The 25,051-nt window shown below is 45.5% G+C and overlaps 1 protein-coding gene across 3 annotated transcripts in view; it reads right to left on the bottom strand.

Annotated features, from left to right (window-relative positions):
• The window catches only part of NCBP1 (nuclear cap binding protein subunit 1), a 437,475-nt gene that overhangs the window by 20,238 nt on the left and 392,186 nt on the right, over positions 1 to 25,051 (bottom strand). For all 3 annotated transcript variants that reach the window (XM_029603603.1, XM_029603613.1, XM_029603623.1), the window contains one exon: positions 195 to 335. In XM_029603603.1, the coding sequence (XP_029459463.1) occupies positions 195 to 335 (141 nt within the window). The remainder of the gene's footprint in view (positions 1 to 194; positions 336 to 25,051) is intronic.

Genomic DNA, 25,051 nt, shown 5'->3' with positions numbered 1-25,051 from the left:
AAATTTAAAAAAATTGATCCCAAAAGTGTATTAACAAAAAGACAAACACTGAAAACTACTCAAAACTCAGACAATGTTTATAGCAAAAATATAAATCATTTATAAAGGATAAAAAAAGCCAGTTCATAGTTTGCTGCTCCTCACAACAAAAGCAGTACTTGCTGCTATATATGCCAAAAACAAAATATAGTTACCTGAAATATAACAAGGAAAAGATTCTTTTGCTCACTCTGAGCAGATTCTACTTTCTCCTGTAATCGCTCAATCTGCTCTTCCAATGGCCCATCCTCCCGATCACTATTTCGGTCATCATCATCATCATCATCACTATCCCTCTGGTGATAAAGCAGCATATAAGTTACATAGGCCTACAAATACTGCTAATAAAGTGCCCGATTTATTCTGGATTCTCTCTAGTGACAAAGAATAGAAGGAAACCCTTAATCAATAAAGTCTATAAGGTGAATATGAAATACCTCCTCTATTTCCCCAAAGACCCAACTCATAGTCGCAGTGGCTAGAGATAGCACTCTTGTATAGTTCAGAGTTCACGGCACGAGCCGCTGGGGAAAAAAGCACACGAACCAGTCTAGGAGGTAGAGGGCTCTTATTAAAACAAAAACAGTATTTGCAGCAACATGATAAAAAAAAACTGCTACCAAACCATTTCAGAATATAGTAAATGAAAATAGATGGGAGTGGATTTGGTACAATTTTAAATTGAAGTCTGTCTCCAGCTGTGGGGGAAGAGGGCAAAGGCCTTCATCGTTATGCTCGGTATCCTGCAACCACTAGCCTCAACTGTTTTTTTTGTTTTGGGTTTTTTTTAATGTCCATGCCAGAAACCCAAGGCACTCATCTGTGGGAAGGATCTTCAGATATCACCTCAGGAAAACTCGACTGCAGGAGGGACCATAAGGTATCACCACAGGAGAGCAGGGCAAATCAATTTCCTTTTTTTTTTTAAATTTTATTTTTTAAAGTAATCCTTAGTACAAGATATGTACGTCTATCATCTGCTGGAGACGGAGAATACAGGCGGGCTGATGCTGGTGCAGGGGTATATATATACCACGACGTCAGCTTTGCTCAGTCTCCATTGACTGATACAGATGTGTAACCCACTGGTATGGATTAACCTGTCTGAATGCTAAGAAATAGATGGACTCCAGCTGGCTCACCCCATCTGCCAAATTTCTATTTTGTTCCATGTGACTGAGAAAATAAGTTTCCATAACTATTTCAACACTCAGTGCCGCCCCTGCCACCTTTTTCCATCTCTTATTCTCTTAACATCTGACCCAAACATGCTTACTTTTTGTCACAGATTGGTTGCTACTACCTCTGCTGGTAGGTTATTCCAGGCATGCATGCACCACCCTTCCAGTAAAGAAGTACTTCATCATATTTTTCTATAAGCTGCCTCCTTCCAACTTCATCATGACCCCTTATCCTTTATTTTCTTAGGGAAAATGCCATATCCTACTTTACTGAAGCCTGACAAATATTCATTTACTGAGGCTTAATACTCGACAAGACAACAAGATCCACTAGGCGATATACAATATCTAAAAACAAAGCAATGTAAATCAGCATAAGCACTTCATATATACATTATACAAAATAAGACAAAAGAAATAGCATAAGCAATTTCAAGGATCAAATGTAAGACTGAGAACTTCCAGAACTATTCCTGAAATATATATATAAAAAAAAAAGCTGTGTACCTGTAACAGGTATACTTCAACACCAATTCACTAGTCAAATAATTAAGTTCTGTGCCACCAAATGGAAACATTCTTACAGAGCTTTCTAGAAAAGACAAAAGCCTCCACTACATATGTGTGATAGTTCCCATACTGCAGTGGTACCACAGTTCTCTCCAGTTCCATTTATTTTAGCTTTGATTGGAAGGACAACAACTCCAAAGAGGAGGTAGGTGGGGGGTTTGTGTAACTGGTGAACTGTTTCCAGAGAAAGCAGAGTTGCTTACCCATAACAGGTGTTTTCCTAGAACAGCAGGATGTTAGTCCTCATACATGGGGTGACAATCGGATGGAGCCCAGCACAGAAAACGTATGTCAAAGTTTCTAGAACTTAGACTAGGTACACTGAGCATAACCATCATGCCCTATGCCATGCGTCCATATGGGGTCCCTGTTCAGTCTCATAACATAGAATTACGATAAAAATAAAATAATAAAAAATAGGAGAAACCTAATTCCTCCAGATGACGGGCGGGGGTTTCGTGAGGACTAACATTTTGCTGACCTAGGAGAACACCTGTTACAGGTAAGCAAGTCTGCTTTCTCCTATGACAAGCAGGATGGTAGTCCTCACACATGGATGAATCCCTAGCTACAGGCTGCTCCCCAACATAAAAGGGGTCCAACAGACACCAACCAGGTACCAAACGGCACAACAACAGTGCTGTTGGTAACAGAGGGGGAGGCAGCCTAAACCCAAACAATGGGCCCTAGGCAGGGAGAGTTGGGTGCCACACCTCAAAGAGATTCCAGAGCACAGACTAACCAAATCTACTGTCACATTGACCATCCCTATCCACTAATGTGATGCAAATTTTCAGAACTCCACATCACAGCCTTGAAAATCTCCTCCACAGGAACTGCTCGCCAGTGGGCCTTGACATGACTCCCAAGATGCAGATCTGCCTGGGCATAATAGAAGGAGATGCTAGCCAACTGGATAGTGCCTGTTTGGCAACGACAACTCCCAATCTACTCCTATCAAAAGAAATGAAAAGTTGGGTGGACTGTCTATGGGCTTCTGTCCTCTCCAGGCAGAAGGCTACGGCTCTCTTACAATCCAAACTGTGCAGTGCTCGTTCGCCTTGGTGCAAATGGGGCCTGGGAAAGAACGTTGGCAGGATGATTGACTGGTAAAGATGGAAGTCCATCACCAGCTTAGGCGGACGCTTAGGGCATGTGTGGCAAGACCACCCTGTCATGATAAAACTTGGTATAAGGTGGATAAGTCACTTAGGCCTGGAGACCGTTGACCCTGTGAGCTGAAGTGAGCCCTGCGCACCTGTGACTTAAAGGAGCTTTCATCAGCTGAGCTAGCACCATGTTGAGCTCACCAGACACAGCGGGAGGCCTTAGGGGAGGCTTCAACTGAAGCAGGCCCTGTATGAAACGTACAACTGTAGGCTGAAAAGAGATGGGTGTACCATCTACGCCTTGGTGGTATGCTCCACTTGCACTTAGATGAACTCTAACAGAGTTGGTTTTTAGGCCAGCCTCTGATAGGTGAAGGTGGTAGCCAAGCAGTTTGTGTGTGGGGCAAGAGAAAGGATCTAGGGCTTTTGCTCAAACCACATGGAAAACTTCCTTCACTTCAGTCCATAGGACTTTTTAGTGGAAGGCTTTCTAGAAGCTACCAGGACCTGAGACACGTCTTCAGAAAGATCCAGCAGTTGCAGAATCAGCTTCTCAACATCCAGGCTGTAAGTAACAGGGCCTGGAGATCTGGGATGCTGCAGCATGCCGTGATCGTGTGTGATGAGATTTGGGGAAGTCCCCAGACTGATCAGTTTCCAGAAGGACAACTCTCGAAGGAGTGGAAACCAGAGCTGTCTCGGCTAACGAGGGGCTATGAGGATCATAGTCCTATGGTACTCGCGAAGCTTCAGGAGAGTCTTTATTACTAGAGGAAGCGGAGGATATGCAAACAGAAGACCCTTGCCCCAATGGCGAGTAAAGGTATCCGAGGCTGCTTTGCCATCTGACCTGTACAGGGAGCAGAACTGAGTCATCTTCCTGTTGCAGGGGGATGCAAACAAGCCCGCGTCTGGGTTCGCCTCCTTCTGGTCCAGTGACCACTTATGTGGCCTGAAGACTCAACTAGCCTGTCCGCTATCACTTTCTCCCTTCTGGCCAGATACATGGCCCGGACCATCATCCTGTGGGACAGAGCCCAGGACCAGATCTGGACCACTTCCTGACACAGGAGGTACGACCCCGGGCGTCCCTGCTTGAAGACATACCACATTGCTACTTGGTTGTTTGTCTGGATCAAGACAACTGTGCTGGACAGTCGATCTCTGAAAGCCCACAGAGCGTACCTGATCACCCAGAGCTCCAGGAAGTTGATTTGACATTGTGCTTCCTGGGCGGACCACAGACCCTGGGGGCGCGGAGCCCATCTACATGAGCACCCCGCCCCAGGGTGGACGTATCCGTGGTAAGGACAATTTAGGTAGAGGGAGTTTGGAAAGATATGCCCTGCTCCAAATTTGAGAGAACCCACCACCAGGACAAGGAGTCCCAGAGAGAGACTGAGTGATGTGGATGCGAGCCTGGAAGTCCTGGGTGGCCTGGTACCATTGCGACCTTAAGGTCCATTGGGCTCTGCGCATGTGTAAACGTGCCAAGGGAACAACATGGACAGTTGCGGCCATGTGGCCCAACAGCTTCATATGTCGAGCTGATATCTGCTGGCTCTGTTGAATCGCCTCCACTATGGATGCCAAAGTGAGCGCCCTGGAGTGCGGCCTCGGCCTCGTCTAGCAGGGCTCCTATGAAGTCCAATTGAGATGACGAGCTGAGATGGGACTTCAGGTATTTGATGACAAACCCTAGTGACTCCAACACCTGGATGGTGCAAGGATGGATCTGCACCTGCCTGAGATGTGCTCTTGATCAGCCAATTGTCCAGATAGGGGAAAACATGCACTCCCAGTCTGTGGAGATGCGCCTCCACCACAGGCACTTTGTAAAGACACGTGGGGCTGATGCTAGCCCAAACGGCAACACTCTGCACTTGAAGTGCTGTTTTCCCACCACAAATCTGAGATATTTCCTGTGACTTGGAAAGATCTCAATGTGGTTATTCGCATCCTTTAAATTGAGAGAGAATAGCCACTCCCCTTTTTGCAGGAGAATCAGGGTGCCCAGGGAAATCATCTTGAACTTTTCTCTTTTTAGAAAAGTGTTCAAGGCCCTCAGGTCTAGGATGGGATGAAGTCCCTCTGCTCTCTTTGGAATCAGGAAGTACCGGGAGTAGAAACCCTGACCCTTTTTCCTTGGTGGAACAGGCTTGACTGCTCTGGCTGTTAAGATGGCGGATTAGCTCCCTTAACAGTACCTCTTGATGCACTAGCAGCCCCTAAAAAAGGGTACAGAAGAGAATTTGGCGGAATACCCAATAGATTTAATCAGAACTGTTGACAGACAGAACCCACTGGTCTGAGGTTATACTGGGCCATGGATTCGCAAAGAACCATATAGCCCCAGCATCTCAGTCAGGTACAGGTGGTTGGCTTATGCTGCCTACAATCCAGTCAAAACCTTGTTCCGGGATTTAGCTGGGGTGCTGGTTGGAGCTTGAGAGCTTGCTGCTGCCAGGGACAGCCACATGAGCTCAAATTTTGCGAACGGGTGCGAGGGGCCGGACGATAGTACTTCCTCTGACCTTGTCTCGCAGATCTTCTGGCTGAGGAGGGTGGGTGTGGAGTGCTGGCAGAGAGATGCTAGAGGGTCTCATGGTGATCTTGCAACTGGGCCACCACGTCCCTTGCCTTATCTCCGAAGAGATTCTCTCCTGTGCATGGCAGGTCAGCAAGTCTTTCCTGTACTTTCGGTCAGCGATCAGAGGCCCGCAGCCATTCCATTCCGCTGCAGAGACTCTCACTGCCATCTCGAAAACATCATAGGTGGAATACACCTTATGTTTTTCACACTCCAGGTTGTTGCTGTTGAGGCTATTGAGGAAGCCGCTCGGCCGCCCCCTGCACTTGCTTTCGGAGGATGCAAGAGTGTTGGCTCATGTAGACCTGGGTAGGAGGCAATGCGGACAATGAGCATAGTCCCCTGAAATACTTTCCTCCCAAGAGCATCCATCACTGTGATCCTTTTCCAAGGATGCCGAGGCATGAGGCTGAGAGCGCTTGGCTATCTTAAGCGCGGATTCAACCACTAGCGATTGGTGTGCCAGCTGATGCTTTTTGAATCCAGTAGCCTGCTGGACGAGGTAAACCCCGCCCGTCTTCCTATTCACAGGAGAAATCCTCAATGGTAATTCCTTAAATTGTACCGGGACCACCATGATCTCTTTAGGAGCCTCCACAAACTGGAGAATTTCCAGCATCTTCTACCTGGTATCCTCCTCCACCATCATCTGAAATGGGATGGCCTCCGCTATTGCCCTTAGAAAACATGAAAAAGTCAGATCCTCAGTCAGCAACCTCCTTCATTCCTCTGGAGGAGATGGTTCTGAGGGAAGACCTTCTGAATCCTCGGAGGAGGATTCTGCAGTGTCATTCTCCCAGAGATCATAAGAGGCCTCATCCTCGCTGTAATCCACAGGGGATGGGTCCATGGTGCTCGGCCTTTGTCCAGAGACCTAGGCACTGATGCAGGCCCCGGCAAAGCTGGAAGGGAGGCTGCAGACCTCGGTGAGCACTGCATTGGTCGGGGGAAGCATCGATGCCTCGCTGAGCATCAATGGCCTTCCGTTAACCGGCACCAGTTGGGTCAGTAACATACCGAGGAGCACGCTGAGACACTCCAGCAGCAGTTCCAAACAGTGAGAGCAATACTGTTGGTGCCATAGGCTCGATGCCCCGCAGATCCCAATTGACCGCCAGCTGGACTCTGTGCTCCAACTCCTCCTCGAAAGTTGCTGATGCCAAAACTGACTGGAGGCAGGAATGGTGGCCAGATCTTCCTCGGATCACTGAAGTGGATCGGCGACTGACACCAGGACAGGTGGAGACCATCATGGAACCCTGGCACTAATGGAAGATAGGCATTCCTCTCCACGGGGTCGCTTCGGAGGCATCACGGCAAGCATTGGTCAAGCCCAGCAACGTGCAAAGGCGATTGGTGCAGATGCTTCCTTGGTTTCCCTCCAGTGCTGAGGTCGATGACGACTAACCTATGTCTTCGACCTGGAAGAGACCGACAGAGATCGGTTCCCGGTGTCCCTATCTACCAGCGGCATCGGAGTGGATGACCTTGCCGATTGTGTCCATTAGTGCGCTACATGGTCCTTCAGCGTCAATGCCACAGATGCCGATTGCTTAGACTTCTTCACCCCGAAGAGCTTTTCTATCTTATCAAGGTGAGCACGACGTCCCTTTGGACCATTTGGTCGCATGAGCGGCACCCTAGGACATCATGCGATGCCCCCAGGCAGAGGATACACGCATCATGTGGGTCCGTAATGGACATAGTCCTCAGGCACTGAGAGCATCGACGGAAACCCAGACAAGGCCATGATGATACGAACTGAATGGGACGAAAAACAAATGCAGAGACAGAGCGTGATCAACGCCAACGGGCACAGACACCATGAGGGGATGGGAGCGAAAGAAAACTTACCAAACTGACGAAAAACCTCACAGACACTAGAGGGAATCGGAGAGGGACCCGCACTGAAAAAAAGACGCAAAAAAATGAAAGCTATTGGTGGAAATGTTTTCCAACAATTTTTTTTTAGAAAAAAAGCCACATGTTCAAGTTACCGTGAAGCGAAAGCTCCGTGGAAAAGAGACTGAAGAGGGACCCTACATAGACATGTGGTATAGGGCATGCTGAGCATATTCAGTGTACCTAGTCAAAGTTCTAGAAACCTTGACATGTTTTCCGTTCCGGACTCCATCCAATGATGTCACCCCATGTGTGAAGACTACCATCCTGCTTGTCCTAGGCAAGTAACTTCACTATCTCTGAAGACAAGTGGGTTCACTGAGTCACACAAGCAGAATGCCCTACAAGTCATCTTCAACATATACACAGCACATATGAAGAGAGATAATTAAGACCCATCAACAGGTAGAAAATCTCTCTCTCTTTTTTTTTTTTTATAAAAAGGGAAGGCAACCTGAAATTATAAAAATAGTTCCCTCAAAGAGACTGTGGACAACAGACAGTTCATACCTACTATCTCCATGGGAGGCCATGTCTAGACAGAAATGGGATGTGAATGTGTGGACAATGTTGCTGTTTTGCAAACCTCTTCTATGAAGATACACCATAGAGAGGCAACTGACATTGCCATTACCCTTTTGAGGTCAGGACTGCCTGGGCATAGAAGGAGATGCAATCTTCTATACAATTATAAATGGTTTGTTTTGTTTCCACAATTCCAGTTCTAGTGGAGTCATAAGAAACAAAAGTAAAATGGACTTTCTATGGGTTTGAATTCACATTAGGAAAAAACTCTCTTAATTTAAGGAATGAAGGAGCTTTTCACCTTTATGGACACATAGCCAAGGTAAAAATGATGGAAGAAAGATTAAGATGTAAGTCCAACACCATCTTAGGCAGGAACTAGGATGAGTATGATGTGTGTTATAATTTGGCTTGATAGTGAACCCTAGATCGTGGCAAGAGTTGACTCCACCCACAGCGAGGAGCCCTGTGGGGACTCACCACGATAGGCTGGGTCTCAGCAGTAATGGACACAGAGAGGAGAATATTTATTATACTGCAACGAGGAAGGGTGCCCTTAGAAAGGGCAGTGTAGCACAGTCCAGAGTGATGATTACCCAGAGATGGTATCTGGTAGTGGCCCGCAGAGCGGGATGCGCTGGAACCTGTCCTCTCTCCAAGCGCTGTTATAGTGTAGGTCCGGTAGTGTTCCACAGAGCGGGATATGCCGAGAATCCACACTGCAGATGGTAAGCTTGGAAGGTAGATCCGGTAGTGGTCCGCAGAGCCGGGTACGTCGAGAATCCACATTGTAGATGGTAAGCTTGGAAGGTAGATCCAATAGTGGTCCACAAAGCGGGGTAAGCTGAGAATCCACATTTTAGAAGACAAGCGAGGTAGGAGAGAGACAGACAGAGTAGCTCTAATACTCACTCTGAAGAAGCGAAGGCTGGAACAGAGAAGGCCCTCCGAGGAGCGGATGACCAGGACGCGGCAAGGTCCCTGAGGAGCGGATACCTAAAGCATTCGAGCAGGATACAGAAACCAACAGGCGTCTAATGAAAGGAATTCAGCAGGAAGGAAGTCCTTGCTAACTTATAGGAAGGATGGAGCAGTGAGTTTGAATACAGGTAGGCAGTGACGTCATGCGGCGGGGACGTCCCCAAGGTTCCTGCTATGACGTGCTTAAGAAGGAGGCTGGCGCGCGCGTGCCCTAGGTAACTCCCGAATCAAAATGGTGAACGCAATTGCCCACGCCATCCCGGGGACGCCAGGGAGGTCTGCGTTCAGAGGCAGAGGTGGCCATCCGGGCAAGAGAAGCAGTAGCTGGAAAAAAAAAAAAAAAAGAGGTGAGCAACAGAGGGTGCAGCCGTCTGCGACTGGCGCAACAGTACCCCCCTTCTTAGGGGCCCTCCAAAGGGAGTTTCGGCTTCCTTGGGTGAGTTAGGTGAAACTGGCAAATCAACTCTTTGTCGAGGATATTAGTAGCAGCCTCCCAGCTATTTTCTTCTGGCCCGTATCCTTCCCATGAAATCAAGTACTCCCAGTGCTTCCCTCTTTTACGTACGTCCAAGATGTCATCTACTTCATACGTAATGTCCTCTTTCCACAATAAGAGGTACTGGATCTGGAGTTTTAGCTGAAAACTTAGAGAGTATGAGAGGCTTCAAGAGAGATACGTGTAAAGCATTAGGAATCTTCATGGATGAAGGCAATTTCAGGCTATAGGTCAGAGGGCCAAGGCAGCGAATGACGGAGAAAGGTCCGACGTATCGTGGAGCGAATCTGACAGAAGGCAGCTTGAGATGAATTAATTTGGTACTGAACCATACCTTATCTCCTGGTTGGAATTGGGGCGCTGCTCTGTGATGAGCATCATAGCTCCTTTTGGCCTGTTGTCCTGCCTTAAGTAGGTGATCTTTGTTTTTTCCCCAAAGTTGATGAAGTTCCTCTGCTGTGGCTTGAGCTGCAGGAGATGTTACCGACAAAGGTAAAGGAAGTGAAGGCAAAGGCTGACAGCCGTACACTATCTGGAATGGAGTAGATCCAGTAGCAGATGCAGGGTGTGAATTCAGGGTGAACTCAGCCCAGGGGAGTAAATCTGCCCAATCGCTTTGCCTGGAGTTAACATATAAATGAATAAATTGCTTAAGTATCCGGTTCATTCTTTCCGTCTGACCATTTGATTGTGAATGGTATGCTGATGTCAAGTCTAAGGAGATGACGAACTTTCGACATAGTGCCCTCCAGAATTTGGCTGTGAACAGTACACCTCTAACAGTATATGCTTAGGCATGCCGTGCAGGCAAAAAATATGTTTTATAAAGAGCTTGGCCAGTTCAGGAGCAGATAGCAATCCGGGTAGTACCACGAAGTGCGCCATTTTTGAGAAGCGGTCGACAGTGACCCAAATTGTGTTGTTTCTGTTGGATACTGGCAAGTCTACCACGAAGTCAGTCGCGATGTGCGTCCATGGCTCATCTGGAACAGGTAAGGGCTGAAGACGACCCCAGGGATGTCCGGCAGGAGGTTTCTGTCAGGTTCAAGTGACGCAGGATTCCACATAAGCTTGTACATCCACTTTCATAGAAGGCCACCAATAAAACCGCTGTAAAGTGGCTAGCATGCGGGCCTGTCCAGGATGACCAGCTTAGCAGCTTTTTCCTAAGGTTGTGAGGTACTATTGCCTTACCCACTGGAACAGAATGAGTAGCGGCCAACACCACCTTCTCAGAACTAATGATGCAGCAAAGTTAGTCTGGAATGTCTTTGGGCACAAATGAACATGAGAGGGCGTCAGCACGAACATTCTTATCAGCAGGACGGTATTTGAGCAAAACGTTAAACCGATTAAAGAAGAATGACCACCTAGCCTGTCGATGGTTGAGACGCTGTGCATGACGCAATTATTCCAGGTTCTTGTGGTCTGTATATACGGTTATTTGGTGTTGAGCCCCCTCTAGCCAAGGTTGCCATTCTTCAAAGGCCAACTTAATAGCCAACAGTTCTTTATCGCCGATACCATAGTTCCTTTCGGCTGGGGTAAAACGCCGTAAAAGAAGGAACATGGATGCAGAGTATGGGTATCGCTGTTTTGACTGAGCATGGCTCCAACGCAGACATCGGAGGCATCGACCTAGACGATTAATGGTCGTCGAGGGTCTGGATGATGTAGGCAAGGTTTTTTGAGGAATGCTTCAAAAGGCAGCAATAGCTTCTGAAGACCACTGTGAAGGGTTAGCGCCTTTCCTAGTCATGGTGGTAAGTGGTGCTGTTAAGGAGGAGTAATGTTTGATGAATGTGCGATAGTAATTGGTAAAGCCGAGAAAGCACCAAAGTGCCTTTAGCCTGGTGGGTTGAGGCCAGTCTTGTATGCTCTTGGTCTTTTGTGGGTCCATTTGAAAACCTTTGCTGGACACAATGTATCCCAAGAAGGGAACTGACTCCTGATGGAAGGCACATTTCTCGAGCTTGGCGTAAAGACTCTCTTAATCTTTGAAGTACTTTCCTCGTGTCAGCTTGGTGGCTTTGTAAATCTTGAGAGAAGATCAAGATGTCATCTAAATATACAACCACACCCGAGGAGGAAGGGAGAGAGGAGTAGGAGAGTCTTGCCCTACCCGAGTGGAAGCCGGAGGCCAAGGAACAGCTGAGCCCCGAAGGATAGACATTTGCCGGCCTGGAAGCTGACAGCCGGAGGCCAAGGAACAGCTGAGCCCCGAAGGATTGCCATCTGCCGGCCCGGAAGCTGATGTACTTAGGAGGGTCGGTAGCTGTTAAAACCGCCCCTCCTGCGGCGCGCAGCCGACGCCGGCGCGCGCGGCTTGGAAGAACTTTGGGCATTTTTTGGAGAACAAGTTTGAATTCCTTCACTATTTTGGACGGCACTACATCAACTTGCAGCTGGTACGTTATAATAATTATTTGTCTCTCCCATGAGCCCTCCCTATAAGGAGATCTAAATGTGACTTTCTGAGCAAAACTGTTTAAAGACCCAGTAATAAGATCTTCTGTATTTGCAATAATCTGTACTTCATAATATATATGCCTCACACAAAAAGAAAGGGGAGATTGAGGGGTGAGATAGCAAGCTCACCAGCAATAGACCCTCGGCAACTACAGATCCCTGGGTTTTTTTCAGGACCAGGACCCTTAATACCGGAGAGCTTAGTCGCTAGGGGGTTGGTAGAGGAGCATATACCACCCCCCTTGACTTTAGATGTCACCTTGAGCCCCGGATCTCCAAAGAAGGCTTCCTACCCTGGAGACATCAATACACTTTCACCTGTAATGGCAAAAGCAGCAGAAATACCTGATAAATTGGAATTGGTTATGACCTCTACACCAGAGACCCATGAAGCTGCTAATTATACATCATTTTTAAGTAGAGAAAGGGAGGAAGGAACTGCTGTCGATGGGAAAGATGAGCAGCTTAGAGCTCTAACTGTTGGTTCTATGATAAAGAAATCTGACTCCAACACTTTGGAATGTATATGGTCTATTCTGAAATCAATTGAAAGCTCAATTAAAGTTCTCTCACAGGTTACATTGGAAACTAAACAGCAGACATTGATTAATAATGAGATAATTACACGTTTCAATGCTAAGACGGAGTTACTTGAAAGCAAGATTACCTTGGTAGAGAAAAATCAGGTGAAATTGATTGAGTCAGAAATTAGTACATCCAAAAGATTAGAGGCAGTAGAAAATTCACTAAGGGCTCATAACTTGAGAATAATAAATTTTCCTGTCATTAAAGATATCACACCTTTAAATTTGTTTAGAACATATATGCAGCAAATATTAAAGATCCCTGAAGCTGCATTACCCGTAGTTGTGAAGGCATATTACCTACATCAGGCTGCCCAGATGGAAGAGCCAAATTTAGCCTTAAATTTAACAGGTATATTAGAGCAATCTTTGGAGTTAGAGATTTCCCAAAGGAAACCTTTACTCATTTCCTTTGCCTTTCTCTCAGAGAGAAATAACATACTCAGGATGTTCTTTAGAAATAGGCAGGCTAAATTTTATGGTTTCCCCATCTGGGTCTATCCAGATGTGGTTAAATTGACACAACAACGCTGAAAGGAATTTCTATCAATGAGGGGAGACCTAATCAAGATTGGGGCCCGTTTTACCTTAAAATACCCTTGTAGGGCTTGTATACTTTACAAAAGTAATAATTACATATTTCTAGAGCCTAAACAGTTGAAAGAGTTTTTGGTTGCTCATACTCCGCAGGTATCAGCAGCAGTTTTGGAGTAGAATGAGAATGGGTTCCTTGTAGTGCTCAGTTAATCACAAAAAGGAAAATCTTGTATTAATTTCTTGTAAAAATGCTTTAGTTGCCATCTCCTTATTATCCTATAATTATGATGTCTAAAATGCATTAAGATGTAATTTGAAATACTAGGAGTTCTACGTTATTTTATTTAGATTTCTTTGTATTAGACATCAATTTTTTCTGTACAGAGTTTATATCTTGGAAAACATTTTCAAAATTGAAAATAAAGAATTAAAAAATAAATAAATAAATAAATAAATATATAACCACACATTGGTATAGCATGTCTCACAGGATCTCATTCATCATATTTTGAAATATCACCGATGCACTGCATAGGCCGAACGGCATAACTAAGTATTCGAAGTACCCGTCATGAGCATTAAAGGCTGTTTTCCACTCATCCCCGTGACGGATGCGGACCAGATTATAGGCCCCTTTTAAGTCCAACTTAATCAAAATCTTGGCTCCTTGGAGTCTGTCAGAGCTCAGAAACGAGCGGTAAAGGATAGCGGATCCTTTATGATGATCTCATTAAGACCTCTGTAGTCAATACAAGGGCGAAGGGATACGTCCTTCTTGCCAACAAAGAAAAACTCGGCTCCCACCGGTGACTTGGAAGATCTGATAAAACCTTTCTGCCGGTTTTCTTGAATGTAGGCAGACATCGCTTCAGTCTCGGATAATGAAAGGGGATACACTCTTCCCCTAGGAGGTTCTGCATCAGGTTTTAAATTTATAGCACAATCGAAGGATCTATGGGGTGGCAAGACATCTGCTGCTTGTTTAGAGAATACGTCTTGGAAGGACGCGTACTGAGGTGGAAGGCCTGGTAGAGAAGGTATAGTAGACATGCACGGCAATGGTGTAACTCTCCTTAGACATCTGTCATGACCGGCTGTTCCCCATTGTGATAGTTCCAGGGTGGCCCAGTCTAACTGGGGAGTGTGTTCTTGCAGCCAGGGTAGGCCGAGCATGACGGGATGAATGGCTTTGTCAAAAACCAGGAAGGAGACTGGCTCAGAATGGAGAGCTCCTGTGCACAAGCAAATAGACTGAGTGGTGAGAGAAACCTCTCCGGGCAATGGCTCACTGTGTATTGAAGAAAGCAGCAGCGGAGTTTCTGTTGGTGAGGTGGGAATCCATAGATGTTCTAACCAGTCTTTTCAAAATAAAATTTCCACCTGCACCAGAGTCCACAAGTGCTAAAGTCTGAAACTCAGACTCCCAGGGATGATGGAGACTGGAAGGGACAGTGGAGGAGAGGGTGTAGTCAGACCTAGGAAGAGTCCTCCTACGGATCCTAGGTCTCCATGTTTCCTGGACAGATAGGACAGGTTTGGACCGCATGGCCAGATTGTCCACAGTACATGCAGAGGCCCATTCTCTTCTGATAGCGCATCTCCTTGGCAATTAAATGGCTACAGCCTAACTGCATAGGCTCGTCTTCCTCGATGGTTGTTGAAGGCTGGGCTGGAGCTGCAGGCGAGGGTCGAGAGCGTATACTTCCTGTAGCATGCTTCTTAGGGCTTTTTGCCTCCTGAGATTGTTTGCATAGGTGGTGATCAACTCTCCCTGCAAGATCAATAAGAGTATCCAGGGTGTCTGGCAAATCTTGAGCCGCTAGTTCATCTTTTATTCGGGAGTTGAGGCCCTCTAAGAAAATGGCACGTAGGCAACCCAGATCCCAGTGGAGTTCTGAAGACAAGGTTTTAAATTCAATGACATAGTCCGGTAATGGTTTACCTCCTTGCTGAAGGTGCAAGAGTGCAGATCCAGCTACTGCCTGGCATGCAGGGTCAAATAGTGACTTAAAGAGAGCCAGGAATCCGGGTAAATTGCTCAGGACTGGATTGTTGCGTTCCCAGAGGAGTGAAGCCCAGGCCAGGGCTCTTCCATCTAGCGAAGGCAGGATATATGTCGTCTTGGCTAAGGCAGTGGGAAAGTAAGATGGTTGTAGAGAGAAGTGCATGCAGCACTGGTTTAGAAAACCTCTGCAAATCAGGGAATCACCTGAGAAGTGAGTGGGTGCTGGCAAAGGCACTGCAGTACGTACAGCAACCACTTGAGGAGAAGCATCTTTGCCCGAAGTAGAAGGAGTATTCAGTCTGGAATTTAGCTGATTAAACATATAGAAACATAGAAACGACGGCAGAAGAAAACCAAATGGCCCATCCAGTCTGCCCAGCAAGCTTTCACACTTGTTTTTTTCTCATACTTAACTGTTTCTCTTGGTCCTTAGTAACCTTTTGGTTCCAATTCCCTTCCACCCCCGCCATTAATGTAGAGAGCAGTGCTGGAGCTGCATCTAAGTGAAGTATCTAGCTTGACTGGTTAGGGGTAGTAACTGCCTCCATAAGCTTGCTATTCCCATGCTTATTTGTTTACCCAGCCTGTGCAATTCGGTCATTGTTGGTTATTGTCTGAATATAAATCCCCTATCTTCATCCCCCTGCCGTTGAAGCAGAGAGCTAAGCTGAATATGCACTGAAGTGAAGTATCAGGCTTAATTGATTCGGGGTAGTAACCGCCGTAACAAGCAAGCTATACCCATGCTTATTTGTTTACCCAGACTATGTAATTCGGTCCTTGTTGGTTGTTGTCTGAATATAAATCTTTTCATTCATCCCCCCCGCCATTGAAGCAGAGAGCTATGCTGGATAAGCAGAGAGCTACATTGAATATGCATTGAAAGTGAAGTATCAGGCTTATTTGGTTTGGGGTAGTAACTGCCGTAACAAGCTTTTTTTTGTGAAGGCAAATCAATTTTTTTCCACATTTCCTCTTGCCATTGAAGCATAGAGCAATGTTGGAGTTGCATTCACTGTGTGTATGTTTATTGAATAAGGGTATTATCTCCAGGTAGTAGCCATCATTCCTGCAGCCACCCTCTCTTCATTCACATCCTCTAGACCAGTGGTCCCCAAACCTGTCCTCGAGGGCCACCAGCCAGTCGGGCTTTTGGGATATCCACAATTAATATGCATGAGAGAAAATTTGCATGTTATGGAGGCAGTGCATGCAAATTTTCTCTCATGCATATTCATTGAGGATATCCCAAAAACCCGACTGGCTGGTGGCCCTCCAGGACAGGTTTGGGGACCACTGCTCTAGACTTTATGGATCCACATTGTTTATCCCACGCCCCTTTGAAGTCCTTCACAGTTTTGGTCTTCACCACCTTCCTCTGGAAGGGCGTTCCAGGCATCCACCACCCTCTCTGAAAAGAAGTACTTCCTGACATTGGTTCTGAGTCTTCCTCCCTGGAACTTCAAATCGTGACCCCTGGTTCTGCTGATTTTTTTTCCCAACGGAAAAGGTTTGATGTTGTCTTTGGATCATTAAAACCCTTCAAGTATCTGAAAGTCTGTATTATATCACCTCTGCTCCTAGGGTGTACATATTTAGATTCTTCAATCTCTCCTCATAAGTCATTCGATGAAGACCATCCACCTTTTTGGTCGCCCTTCTCTGGACTGCCTCCATCCTGTTCCGGTCCCTTCAGAGATACGGTCTCCAGAACTGAGCACAGTACTCCATGTGAGGCCTCACCAGGAACCTGTACAAGGGGATAATCACTTCCCTTTTCTTACTCGATATTCCTCTCTCTATGCAGCCCAGCATTCTTCTGGCTTTAGCGATCGCCTTGTCACATTGTTTCGCCGACTTCAGATCGTTAGACACAATCACCCCAAGGTCTCTCTCCTGGTCCATGCCCAGTCTTTCACCCCCCCATCGAATACAGTTCCAGGCGGTAGCCAGAGTCTCTAATGTCCTCTGTTGCTCAGTGATGCGTTGGGCCAGACCAGGGATGGCCAGCAGGGCTGAGACCTGAGCCGGGTCCATGGAGTTAGCAATCTGTTATAATTTGGCTTGACAGTGAACCCTGAATCGTGGCAAGAGTTGACTCCACCCACAGGGAGGAGCCCTGTGGGGACTCGCAACGATAGGCTGGGTCTCAGCAGTAATGGACACAGAGAAGGATATTTATTATACTGCAACGAGGAAGGTTGCCTTTGGGATGGGCAGTGTAACACAGTTCAGAGTGATGATTACCCAGAGATGGTATCCAGTAGCAGCCTGCAGAGCGAGGTCACTGGAACCTGTATTCTCTCCAAGCGCTGTTGTAGTGTAGGTCCGGTAGTGTTCCACAGACCGGGATACGCCGAGAATTCACACTGTAGATAAGCTTGGAAGGTAGATCCAGTAGTGGTCAGCAGGCGGGGTACGCTGAGAAGACAAGCGAGGTAGGAGAGACAGGCAGAGTAGCTGAAGTACTCACTCTGAAGAAGCGAAGGCTCGAACAGAGAAGGCCCTTCGAGGTGCAGATGACCAGGATGTGGCAAGGCCCCTGAGGAGCCGGTACCTAAAGCTTTCGAGCAGGATACAGGAACCAACAGGCGTCTGTAACGAAAGGAATTCAGCAGGAAGGAAGTCCTTACTAACTCGTAGGAAGGATGGAGCAGTGAGTTTAAATACAGGTAGGCAGTGACATCATGTGGCGGGGACGCCCCCGAGGTTCCCGCCATGACATGCTTAAGAGGGACGCTGCTGTGCGTGCGTGCCCTAGGTAACTCCAGAATCAAAATGGTGAACGCAATTGCCTATGCTGTCCCAGGGATGCCAGGGAGGTCAATGTTCAGAGGTGGAGGTGGCCATCTTGGCAAGAGAAGCAGGAGCTGGAAAAAAAAAAAGGAGGTGAGCAACAGAAGGCGCAGCCGTCTGCGACAGACGGGTGCAACAATGTCCCACCCTATATAGTGATGGACCAATAAAACAGGAGGGCAGGCTATCTAAAAAAGCCGTGTGGGCAACAAAGTGGGTTAGACGCCAAAGTAATCCAAGTGTAACTTTATTTGGATGGAGAGATCAATTCACCCAACCGCCCGACGCGGGCCGAGTTTCGCCCTGCTTAGGGCTGCCTCAGGGGCTGTGTATATTAGTGTGCTCTATTTATTTCTCAAAAAAATATTCTTGGAATAATTACACCAAATATCTGTTATCCTGAAATTTGCTGAACGAATAAGGATACGTGTGGTCTCCGATCGAGTACACCAGATATATTCAATATGTCTGGTATATGTCTGCAAATTTCAGGATAAAAGATATTTGGTGTAATTATTCCAAGAATATTTTTTGAGAAATAAATAGAGCGCATTAATATACACAGCCCCTGAGGCAGCCCTAAGCAGGGTGAAACTCGGCCCGAGTCGGGCGGTTGAATGAATTGATGTCTCCATCCAAATAAAGTTACACTTGGACTACTTTGGCGTCTAACCCACTTTGTTGCCCACCCTATGTAGTGAAATTTAGAATAAAATATATAAATCATTACAGCCTGGGATTCACTGTAGGCTGAAGTGAGTGGCACAAAAAACCAACCTTCCAATTAAAATACCTGAGCTCGCAGTCTGATTTAGAACCACACTGATGTCCTACTCAACTACAGTTGGTTTAATGGGACGCTTCAACTAAAGCAAGTCCTAAAATGAGTCTGACAACAAGAGGCTGTAAAGAAATGGATTTTATTCTACTTGGTGGCGATCAGATTCATCTTGAACTTTTCTCTTCCGGAATTTGTTTAAGGTCTTTAGGTCTAGAATGCTTCAGCATCTTCCTGTCTTTTGAGGCAGGAAAAACAGCGATGCTCAATTTTTCTCCTCAGTAGTCTCTCACCACCCAACATTCCATCTTTCTGATTAGCCCCTCCCTCTTTCATTCTTCAGTTGCACAGTGAGTAGTAATGACAGAAAAAAGGCCAAATGGTCCACCCAGTCTGCCCAGCAAATTTCTTATGGAAGTTAACTGCCGCTCTGTGCAAGTTACACCCAAGCCTTATGTTAAGGGTACATAAGAACATAAGACATTACCATGCTGGGTCAGACCAAGGGTCCATCAAGCCCAGCATCGTGTTTCCAACAGAGGCCAAAACCAGGCCACAAGAACCTGGAAATTACCCAAACACTAAGAAGATCCCATGCTACTAATGCAATTAATAGCAGTGGCTATTCCCTAAGTATAACTGATTAATAGCCGTCAATGGACTTCTCCTCCAAGAACTTATCCAAACCTTTTTTGAACCCAGCTACACTAACTGCACTAATCACATCGTCTGGCAACAAATTCCAGAGCTTAATTGTGCGTCGAGTGAAATAGAATTGTCTCTAATTAGTCTTAAATGTGCTACCTGCTAACTTCTTGGAATGCCCCCTAGTCCTTCTATTATTCGAAAGTGTAAATAACCGATTCATATCTACTTGTTCAAGACCTCTCATGATCTTAAAGACCTCTATCATATCCCCCCTCAGCAGTCTCTTCTCCAAGTGAACAGCCCTAACCTCTTCAGCCTTTCCTTATAGGGGAGCTGTTCCATCCCCTTTATCATTTTGGTTGCCCTTCTCTGTACCTTCTCCATTGCAACTATATCTTTTTTGAGATGCGGCGACCAGAATTGTACACAGTATTCAAGGTGCGGTCTCAGCATGGAGCAATATAGAGGCATTATGACATTTTCTGTTTTATTAACCATTCCCTTCCTAATAATTCCTACCATTCTGTTTGCTTTTTTGACTGCTGCAGCACACTGAGCCGACGATTTTAAAGTATTATCCACTATGATGCCTAGATCGGTGGTAGCTCCTAATATGGAACCTAACCGTGTAACTACAGCAAGGGTTATTTTTCCCTATATGCAACACCTTGCACTTGTCCACATTAAATTTCATCTGCCATTTTGGATGCCCATTCTTCCAGGGTCCTGCTGTAATAAATCACAATCCGCTTGTGATTTAATTACTCTGAATAATTTTGATTCATCTGCAAATTTGATAACCTCACTCGTCGTATTCCTTTCCAGATCATTTATATATATATTGAAAAGCACCAGTCCAAGTATAGATCCCTGAGGCACTCTACTCTACAGTCCTATTCTAGATCCTCCAGTCCTCTTCCCCTCCTTTAGAAGAACATAAGAACATAAGAAAATGCCATACTGGGTCAGACCAAGGGTCCATCAAGCCCAGCATCCTGTTTCCAACAGTGGCCAATCCAGGCCATAAGAACCTGGCAAGTACCCAAAAACTAAGTCTATTCCATGTAACCATTGCTAATGGCAGTGGCTATTCTCTAAGTGAACTTAATAGCAGGTAATGGACTTCTCCTCCAAGAAGAAGTTTTGTTAAGCTTTTTCATGTATTAATATAATGGTTTTTTTTAGTTACATTATTAATGTTCTTAATCTTATTTTGCTATAATTTAATTTTATTGTAAAGCCTGTTGCTATCTTAATGTTCTCTGTAAACCGAGGTGATGTTTGCTAATGAACCGCGGTATATAAAAATCTTTAAATAATAATAATAATAATAATACTGTTTACCCTTTTTCCCTGAGAAAATTGACCATTTAATCCTATTCTCTACTATCAAAACCAAATAAAAATTACTGCTTTGTATGTCAAACCCATAGAAAATTACTGCTAGCAAGCTTTTTACAGGGTGAGCAGCCTTCTTGATAATTCAGATAATGTTGTTAGAATATGCTTTGTTTGTGGACTTGGCCATAAAAGCAGTCCTTTGTTTTTTCCTTAAAGTCTGTGTATCAGTACCCTGTCCATAAAAGTCATGGGCTAACATTAGCTGTCTTCTGAATCCAATCCCCCCCCCCCCCCCCCCCATTACAAAAAAGGAATGCCGCAATTGTGTCAAAATATTTTAGGCTAATTGGTTAAGGGTAGTAATCTCCATGCCTTCTGGTAGGGGTAGTAGCTGCTGCTCCTTGCAGGCTACCCCCCCATGACCTCTTTTCTTCATTTTCACCTTCAGCCTTTAAGGATCCACAGTGTTTTTCTCATGCCTTTTTAAATTCATTTACTATTTTCATCTTCACCAACTCTTCTGGCAGGGAATTCCAGGGCTGGTGGTAGCTTTTTGCTGCTCTGTGCGAACAATTACAGTGCTGCTTATTCCCCCTCCCCCTTCTGACTCTCAGTCTGTCCCGGGCCTGTCAAAAAAAAAACAAAAACAAACAAAAAAACCCAGTTCCCCTATTAATGGGCTGATGTAGCATAGAAAGTTTGATAGATTTACTTTATTGTAATTTATTTGTATTTTTCTATTCTTTACTATCAGGCCGATACAGAAAGAAGCGCAGGAGAGCTGGAGAGTGCCCGCTCTCCTGACGCGCGCACAGGTCAGTGTTGTGGGCGCACGATTCAGTATCGACCCGCATGCAAATGAGGGCCCGCGGTAAAAGGAGGCGCTAAGGACACTAGTGCGTCCCTAGCACCTCCTTTTTGACAGAAGTGGCGGCTGTCAGCGGGTTTGACAGCAGACGCTCAATTTTACCAGCATCGGTTCTCGAACCCGCTGACAGCCATGGGTTCAGAAAACAGACGCCGGCAAAATTGGGCATCCGTCTTCCAACCCGCGGCAGATTTTTACATTTTTTTTATTTTTGGGGCCTCCAACTTAATATCGCTATGATATTAAGTCGGAGAGTGCATAGAAAAGCAGTTTTTTCTGCTTTTCTGTACACTTTCCTGGTGCTGGCCGAAATTAAAATGTGCGGCTTCACTGCACATTTTGCTTTCTGTATCGCGCGGAGATGACTAATAGGCCCATCAACATGCATTTGCATGTTGTGGGCGCTATTAGTTTCGGGAGGGTTGGCCACGAGTTTTCGACGTGCTATTACCCCATACTGTATAAGGGGTAAAAATAGCGCGTTGAAAACGCGTGGCCAAACGTAGGCTAACAGTGCGCTCCGCCAGAGCGCACTTTACTGTATCAGCCCTATGTATTTACCAACAAGTTTATTACTTGTATTATGTTTGAAAAAAAAATATAAAAAAAGGCACCGCTACCTCCAGCAATCTATATTTTTAAAAACTGATCTGAAACCCGCCCCTCCCCATGGAACCCATGGAAGAGTATTAAGTACCCTAGGCAAATCTCATAGCCTTCCCACATACATACCCCTTCTACAGACACACACACACAAATAACAGATTTTACATGAAAAAAGAACATTCAAAAGTACAGTTTTCTGAGGCAAAAATATCACTTACAACATGCATATTTTATTTACATGCACTACTATGGTGCCAACCAGAAAATCCTACAAAAAAAAAAAAAGACACTTGGAACCCCTATGGAATTAGACTTTTTGTAATGCATGCTAAATGTGGGCTTGGTCCACAGAAAGGCATGAATAAACAATTACCATTACAATACAGTTAACCTCCCATACCAAAACAATTCTGTCAGCATTGAAACAGTAATAACCTTTTCTATGAAAAGGCAACACTGCACATATTACATCAGGCCCTAGATCACCAATATACCTATTAGGAAAACAGAATAAGTCAGACTGCTATATATGTCCCACTACAGATAAATTACACGGTAGCAGAATACCTCACCTCAGTGTCACATGCAGAACACAGAGACCCTGATCAAATACAGAATAAAGAGACCAGAAAGTTTAAATAGAAACATGCTGAGGAAAACTGAACTGGAACCCAGGAGAATCCAACCTCTATAAGCAAAGCAACAATGGGAAAACAAACATTACCATTCTTCATAAAACATTAAATAATAAAATAAAGAAATATAAAACAATCATAATAGGAAAATCATATTCATAGAAAGAATACATATTTCAAACTAGTTAATGAACAGAAAGAAAACTTGCTTACCTGTAATAGGTGTGATCCCAGGATAGCTGGATCTAGTCCTCACATATGGGTGAAGTCACTGGACAGAGCCCTATCACGGAAAACTTTCTGTCAAAGTTTCTAGAAACTTTTGACTGGCACACTGAGCATGCCATGATCCCTTGTGCCACAGGGGTCTCCCTTCAGTCTCGTTTGTAGCAGTAAGCGTTAGCAAAAATAAAATAAAACGTTTCGGACCCAACTCCGTGGGGTGGCGCGTGGGTTTCTTGAGGACTACATCCTGCTGTCCTGGGATAACACCTATTACAGCTAAGCAATTTTGCTTTATCCCAGGACAAACAGGGTGATAGTTCTCACATATGGGTGATTAGCAAGCTACAGGCTGAGGCATCTTTCTTTTGGACCAACAGTGTACAACTTGTGCAACAGGCAAAACAACTGATGAACTGTTGGAAAAATTGAGGCAGCCTGAAATCACAGCAGGTTGGATGTGGAAGGAGTTGGGATTAAACTGGAAACAAGTTCTTTAAGACAGACTGTCCCATAGGCTGAATCTTGATGTCCTTCCTTGTCCAAACAGTAATGTGCTGCAAAGGTGTGAGGAGAACTCCATGTTGCAGCCTTAAAAATCTCAGCAATTGGTACTGAACGATAGTGTGCTACTGAGGTTGACATTGTTCTTACTGAGTGCGCCTTTACTCGACCATGGAGAAGGCGGCCTGCTTTTTCATAGCAGAACTCTATACAATCTGCTAGCCAATTGGAGAGAGTTTGTTTGCCCACAGCTTTACCCGGTTTGTTTTTATCAAAAGAAACAAAGAGCTGGGTGGATTTCCTATGGACTGCAGTGTGGTCTAGGTAATATGCAAGTGCACTTTTACAGTCTAAGGTGTGCAAAGCACTCTCACCTTGGTGAGAGTGAGGTCTTGGGAAGAATGTGGACTGATTCAATTGGAAATCCATAACCACCTTGGGAAGGAATTTTGGGTGAATACGTAGGACCACTTGGTCATGTAGGAACCTGGTATAGGGTGAGTATGTGACAAGTGCTTAAACTCACTAACCCTTCTAGCAGATGTAATAGCTACTAGGAAGAGCACTTTCCATGTAAGAAATTTAATATCACAGGAATGATTAGGCTCAAAGAGAGAACGCATGAGCCTTGTTAGTACTACATTAAGGTCCCATTCTGTGATTGGTGGCCATAACGGGGGTTTAAACCTCTCATAAATCTACGGCAAGGGGTTGCGCTGATATCGGGGCATCCCCTACTCCTTTATGGTAAGCTGAGATGGCACTGAGATGTACCCTTACTGATGAGGTCTGGAGATGAGAGTCTGAAAGGTGCCAGAGATAGTCCAATAAAGATGATGTGGGGCAGGAAAAGGGGGTCAATCCTTTTCTGCGCATACCACATGGTGAATCTTTTCCACTTGCAACGATAGGATTTTCGTATGGAAGACTTTTGTGAGGCTACAAGCTCTTGAGATACATTAGTTGAAAGACTGAATGATTGCAGGATCAAGCTTTCAACATCCAGGCTGTGAGAGATAGGGTCTGAAGGTTGGGATGGCGCAACCTGCCCTGATCCTGAGTTATGAGAGTGGGTGCTGTGCCCAGGCGAATTGGTTCTCTGATCAAGAGGTCGAGAAGTATGGGAAACCATACTTGTCAAGGCCAATACGGGGCTATGAGTATCACTGACCCTTTGTCCTGTTGTAGCTTCACTAGAGTTTTGGTTATCAGCGGTATCGGAGGATACGTGTATAGAAGACCTAAGCTCCAGGGGCGAGCAAAGGTGTCCTTGGCTAACTGGTTTCTCTGTTTGTGCAGGGAGCAGAATCTGTCCACCTTGTGATTCAGTTCGGATGCAAAGAGGTCCATTGTTGGCTGACTCCAATGTTGGAATATCTTTGTCGCTACAACAGGATCTAGGGACCACTCGTGAGGTTGGAACTGATGACTGAGGCGATCTGCAAGTACGTTGTGTATGCCTGCTAGATAAGTAGCCCGGAGAAATATGGAATGTGTCAGGGCCCAGTCCCAAATGTGTGCAGCTTCTTGGCAAAGATAAGAGCCATACCCCCTTGTTTGTTGAGGTACCACATAGCAACTGTGTTGTCCGTTTGTATTAAAACGGTCTTGTGTGAAAGGCAGTCCTTGAATGCATAAAGCGCATAGGAAGTTTGCATAGAATGC

The sequence above is a fragment of the Rhinatrema bivittatum genome, chromosome 1 (genome assembly GCF_901001135.1).
Source record: "Rhinatrema bivittatum chromosome 1, aRhiBiv1.1, whole genome shotgun sequence".
Lineage (NCBI taxonomy): Eukaryota > Metazoa > Chordata > Amphibia > Gymnophiona > Rhinatrematidae > Rhinatrema > Rhinatrema bivittatum.
The sequence above is the reverse complement of the archived record's forward strand: the minus strand, read 5'-3'. Positions and strand labels throughout refer to the sequence as shown.